Here is a 6,294-nt window from a genome sequence, read left to right as displayed (position 1 = left end):
TTATCCCAGAGAGAGGAAGTTGATCTTGTTCTGCCTGTGATAACAAAAGTGTATGGATCAAGATTATTCTATAGGATCATAGACTATAAGGCAGCATACTTTTTTTTTTTCAAAATGAATAATATGATTATTCTTCCCCAATAATTACCGAATACCAAATAATGCTTACTTTGTACCAGACACCATCCAAAGGAGTTTACATACATTATGACATTCCATTCTCAAAATAGTTACGAGGGAATGGTACTATGACATCTCTATTTTCATAAATGAGACACACCACTCATACACCACTCATACTTTTATGAGACAGACTCATACAAGTCTGAAGTCAAACCTGACAAAGGGTGTGTGCGCCAGGACGGAGCCAGAAGTGGAGGCTCATGTCACAGACCGTGGAGCCCTCTTCCCTGCTAGGGCTATCTCTCATGCAGACTGCAGTCTTGACTCTGTCTTCATTCAGCAGTAGCGGCTACAGAAGGGTCTGGGGGTGGGCGCTCTGGACATTCCATGAAGGAGCTGGATTAAAAGAACCAGTCGGCCCCACCAATCTGGTAACTATTTAGTCTTCCTAGGATCTTCCTGAAGGCTGTAGAACTTTGATGTCCCATATGGTAGCCACTAGCCACAAGTGATTGTTGAGCAACTGCAATGTGACTAGTCCAAGTGGAGATGTGCTAGAAGCAGAAATTACACATTGGGTTATGAAAAAATGTAAAATGTATTATTTGTAGTTTTTATATTAAGGATATGCTAAAATAGTAATATTCTACGTATATTGGGTTGAATAAAATATATTATTTAAATAGTTTTATTGAGATATAACGCACCATTTAAATGTACACTCCCTTATACTTTTAGCCTATTTACAGAGTTATGCATCCATCACCACAATCAAGTTTAGAACATCTTCATTACAAGAAGAAACCCTGCACCCTTAGCTACCACTTCCCAATCCTCTCATCTCCCTGACCCCTTCTGCTAGGCAACCACTAATCTGCTTTCTGACTCCACAGATTTGTCTACTCTGGAGATTTCATGTGAATGGAATCACAAAATGTGTGATATGTTGTGCCTGGTTTCTTTCACTTAGCATAATGTTTTCAAGGTTCATCCATGTTGTAGCATGTATCAGTACTTCATTCCTTTTTATTGTGTATAATATTCTGTTGTGTGGATATATTCCACGTTTTATTTATTCATTCATTATCAGTGTTGATGGATTTTTTTTCCACCCTTTAACTTTTATGAATAATGTTGCTATAAACATTACTGTATAGGTTTTTGGGTGGACACATGTATTCAGTTCTTTTGGGTATAGACTCAGGAGTGGAATTGCTGGGTCACAGGGCCACTATGATTAACCATTTGAAGAGCTGCCAGACTCTTTATTTTAAAAATGAAGACAATTTTTGGTACATGTATTAAATGTAAGAGAATGAACAAGCAGCTTAAAAAATGAACTTTTCATGTTCACTATTGGGGGATATTATGGGATACAAATGAGTACAGAGAGCAGTGTGAGGAATACAATTCTCATCCTGGCTTAGTGTTGACAGAACCTCACAGTCTCTGACCAATCCCTGTAAGTGGTATGGTTAGGGCAATATATAATATAAAATGTGTTCTCATTTAGTGAGAATTGAAATAAAAAAACAAAACTACTAACCTCAACACTGAATGATTGGTTCATCATTTGATAGACCCTGTGACTATAACTATACAATTGTGTTATATTCTATAAGGTTTATCATTTGTGACATTTAAAATCAGAATAATTACAAATTTGAAGTGAAATAAGTCCTTTAGAGAAATACATTTCAAGATACAACCCCCTATCTATTTATATCTGTATCATCTATGATATAGGCCATCTTTGTATTGCAAAAAGCAAGAACATTCTTCTAGGCCTTCTAAATTTTGTAGGATCACACAGACTTTGACACAATTGTGATAGATAGAGATAGATGTTAATATTATTTGGAAAACAGTTTCATTTCTAGTGTGATGAACAAATGACTAAGGTGTTGGTGGTCTTAGGCAATTTTCCACTAGGGTCCGTATTTTTGTATGTGAAAAATAATTCCTAGAGGGAGAACAAAGACAGAGAGCTCTCATTGTTCCCAGAGAATCAGACCAGAGAAATATGAAGTCACCTACCTTCACCAGCATTTGTATTTTTTGTCTTTTTGTTTATAGCCATTCCAGCTAGGGTGAGATTGTATCTCACTGGGGTTTTGATTTTTGTTCCCTCGCTGATTAGTGATGTTGAACATTTTTCTCATATGACTGTTGCCCATTTGTATGTCTTCTATTGAGAAAAGTCTCTTCAAATTCTTGGCCCACTTTTTAATGGTATTAATATTATTTTTATCCTAATGAGTTATTTCAGTTTTTTTTTCTTATACAGAATGTTAGGTCCTTGCCAGGTGAACAGTTTGCAAATATTTTCTCTCATTCTACATGTTGTCTTTACTCTGTTGATTGTTTCTTTTGCTTTTCAGGAGACTTTGAGTTTAATGAAGTCTCATATCTCTATTATTTGTTGTTGCCTGTGCTTTTGAAGTCTTGACCATATAATTTTTATCTAGACCAAAGTCCTAAAGAATTTGTTCTTTCCATGTTAAGTTCCCTTCTAGTCATTTTATAGTTTGGGGTGTTATATTTGGGTATTTAATCCATTTTTAGTTGATATTTTTTGTGGAGGGGATAAGTGTCTAGTTTCATTGTTCTGTACACAGGTATCCAGTTTTCTCAACACCATTTATTGAAAATTGTGCCATTTTCTCAGTGTATGTTCTTGGCATCTTTGTTGAAAATCAGCCAACCATATATAGATATATGGATGTATTTCTGGGTTTTCTACTTTGTTATATTGGTCTCAGTGTCCGACTGCATGCCAATACCTTCCTGCTTTGATTGCTATAGTTTGTAGTATATTTTAATTCTAGTAGTGTGATATCTTCAGCTGTGTTCTGTTTGCCCAGTATTGCTTTGGTTATTCAGGGTCTTTTCTGGTTTTATACCAATTTTAGAGGAGTTTTTTTTTATTTCTGTGAATAATGTCATTGGTATTTTGATAGGAATTGCATTGAGTTTGTAGATTGCTTTGGGTAGTAATTTTTTTCATTTAATATTTTCTAAATATAACTCCACTGACTCTGGCTTGCATTACTTCTAGTAAGAAATCGGCTATTATCTGGGGATGGTTACTGGGTAAGAAAAAACTAGTTAGAAAATGAATAAGGCCTACTATTTGACAGCACAGCAGGATGACTATAGTCAATAACAACTTAATTGTATATTTTATAAAGCTAAAAGAGTAAAATTGAATTTTTTATAACACAAAGGATAAATGCTTGAGTGAATGAATACCGACTTTTCCATAATGTGGCTATTTCACATTGCATGCCTGTTTTGAAACATCTCATGTACCCAATAAAAATATATGCCTACTATGCAACCACTAAAATTTAAAAAAATTTTAAAACCAAATTTGTTCTTGTCATTATGTTGTTCCTCTCTCTGTCTCTCTCTCTCTCTTTCTCTCTCTCTTTCCCCCTCCCCCCACCCTCCCTGTGTGTGTTGTGTGTCTTTGGGACATGTTAAGCTTTTTGGAATAGTAAGTTTCTAGTTTTCACAAAATTTGGGAAGTTTTGGTCATTGTTCCTTTAAATTGTTTTTCTACCTTTTCTCTTCCTTGTCCAATCTTATCTCCTTTAATGACTTTCATTATACCAATTTAGGCAGTTGAAGATGTCTTAAAGCTCACTGACACTCTGTTTATACTTTTGTGCTTCATGTTGAATAGCTGCCGTTGGCATATCTTCAAGCTCACTCATCTATTCTTTCATAGAATGCAATCTGCAATCAGTCTCATTCAGTGTATTTTTCACTGCAACCGTATTATGGATCATTTATAAGAGTATAACTTGGGTCTCTCTTTATACATTTTATGTCTCTGCTTAACATGTTTTTTCAATCCTGTATCCTTATGAACAAGTACAACAGAGTAGAGTTATAAGAATTTCTTTCATGTCCTTCCTACAAGGTCTATCACCTGTGCAATTTTACTGCCATTTGGGATTGATTCACTTCTCTGTGTGACATAGCATATATTTTCTCAGTACGTTGCAGGAAATATTGACAGGATGAAGGCATTGCACATTTTTCCTGCTGGGTTGAGAGTTCTTTTGCAGTTCATTCTCTATTTCTGTCTTTTATTGTTGAATTCAGTAAAGTTACTTGGAAACTGTTTGAATTTCCTGTTTGCTTTTACACTTTCATAGTTGAGACCTGAGTAGTCTTTTGTCTAGGGTCACATTTCCCCAGTACTGAGGCAAAGCTCTTCTGATGAGTCAACCTTGTGCTGTGTAACTCAGGCCCTTCCTCTGACTGCGGTGTGTGAGTGTCTGTAAGTGTGTGTGGGAGTGTGTGTGGGTGTGAGCTCTGTGGGGTGTTCCCTCAAGTGTCTTTGGGTGGTTCTTTTCTCTTTCAGAGGGAGTTTGTTTGCACGCAAGTGCTCATCAGTGCATGAATATTTGCAGACTTCAGAGTTCTCTCCATGTGCAACTGTCTCCTCTTTAAGACTCTTCCAACTAGACTCTTTTTGTTTGTTTTTAAAATTTTTTTCAGATCCCTGGAATCCTACTCTGGGAGGCAGGATGCCATGTAGCAGGGTTTCAGGATATACTCTCAGGAAAGAAGTGTGGGAGGCATGAGTAGGAATGTGTTACAGTTGGCTGCTCAGCTAGAAGGCATTTCAATGTCATTCTAAATTAAAGCATGCATTGGGATTAAGGCATCAGGTAGTCACTGCTCCTGAACTACATTCTGAAGGAGGCACATCTTTGCATGAAGCCATTCTTTGCACTCCATGGCATCTTTTCAGTGGGGAATTGCTGTATGAAACTGGGGGTGCCAAGGGATGCCACAGTGCTCACTAGGAAACTTTCCTGTTCAGAACATCAGGATCCATGGGGTTGGGGCTTGAGGATCTTGGTTAAACATGAGGAGTTCAGACCAATAATCCAGGGCATTTGGGCCACAGGGTCCAGGCATTGTGTTAGATCCAGTCACCACACAAGAGGAACTCCAGGGACCGTGGCCACTCAACGGCTGTGTGTCTCCCTCTTATTGTCCTTCCACTTAGTCATCTTGAGCCAGGACACCCTCAGTCCAAACAACAGCAGAACAGAGTGGTCCTTATAGCCTCAAATCCTATACTGACCCAACTTCTGCAGAGCCTGCCTAGAGGGTTGCAGGGAAGGGCCGCCTGGAGGTCTCAGATCCAGGTGAACTGGTCAGGTCTGCTTATGGCTTTGTTCACAATCCTGCTGGGGCTGGAGAGAGAGGGTGACACAGATAGTGAAGGGGTTTCTGTCTCACTTCCCCATCTGTCTGTGTCACTGTGGGATAGTTACCACTGCTATCCCAGGAGCCACAGTAATAGACAGCCTCATCTTCCACCTGAGCCCCAGTGATGGTCAAGGAACCTGTGTTTCCTGAGTAGGAGCTAGAGAATCGGTCTGGGATCCCTGAGGGCCGGTTGTTGTTACCATAGATGACCAACACAGGGACCTGACCTGGCTTCTGCTGGTACCAGCTTGCATAATAGCTGCTGAGGCTGTCTCCTTGGCAGGTGATCCTGACTGTATGTCCCAAGGCCACAGACACTGCAGGGTCCTGAGTCAGCTCAGAGGAAACCACCGAACCTGCAAGAGAGGACAGGAGGGGTGTCTGAGGATGAAGCTCTCATTTCCAGAGCCCCACACCCTCCATCACTTTCTGTGCTGAGCTAAAGCTCAGGGCTAGGTTGATCCCTGGTTCTGCAGTAGCTGAGCACTGGGAGGCAGCACCTGTGCAGAGAGTGAGGAGGATGAGCAGGGGAGGGGTCCAGGCCATGGTGGAGATGACCCAGAGCTCGGCTTCTGAGCCCACAGCTAAGGGGGAACCTCCAGTCCTCTCTTATCATAGGAAAGGAAGTCTCTTCATGCAAATCTACTGCCTTTATTCTTGTGTCATTGTTAGGTGGCTCTGGTTAGCAGAGGATGCAAATTTGTTCTCCATTCCCTAAAACATTTGTCCTAGTTCTTGTCTGGGCCTGATGGCCTTCTCTGAGTAATTTCTCAAGATCAGAAGAAGGGTCAAGTGTGTTTTAAGACTCACCCAATACAAGCAGCCTCAAAAAAAGCAACAGTCATGCCCTTTGCACTTGAGCATTCCCAGGGGCTTGGACTCATTAGGGGCCTCAGACTAAACCTCACAGTGTCCCCTGGTGCCCACATCATGAAT

The 6,294-nt window shown here is 39.9% G+C and overlaps 1 gene segment (V, D, J or C); it reads right to left on the bottom strand.

Moving 5' to 3' along the window:
* Window positions 1-1,999: 1,999 nt before the first annotated feature.
* On the bottom strand, window positions 2,000-5,969 carry LOC117084923. The segment is given in 3 exon segments: window positions 2,000-2,086; window positions 5,389-5,714; window positions 5,859-5,969. Coding segments are annotated over 3 exon segments (459 nt in total).
* Between the last annotated feature and the right edge of the window lie 325 nt (window positions 5,970-6,294).

The sequence above is a fragment of the Trachypithecus francoisi genome, unplaced genomic scaffold (genome assembly GCF_009764315.1).
Source record: "Trachypithecus francoisi isolate TF-2019V2 unplaced genomic scaffold, Tfra_2.0 Contig00514, whole genome shotgun sequence".
Classification (NCBI taxonomy): Eukaryota; Metazoa; Chordata; class Mammalia; order Primates; family Cercopithecidae; genus Trachypithecus; species Trachypithecus francoisi.
Note: the sequence above shows the minus strand (reverse complement) of the source record. Positions and strands in the feature narration are given on the sequence as shown.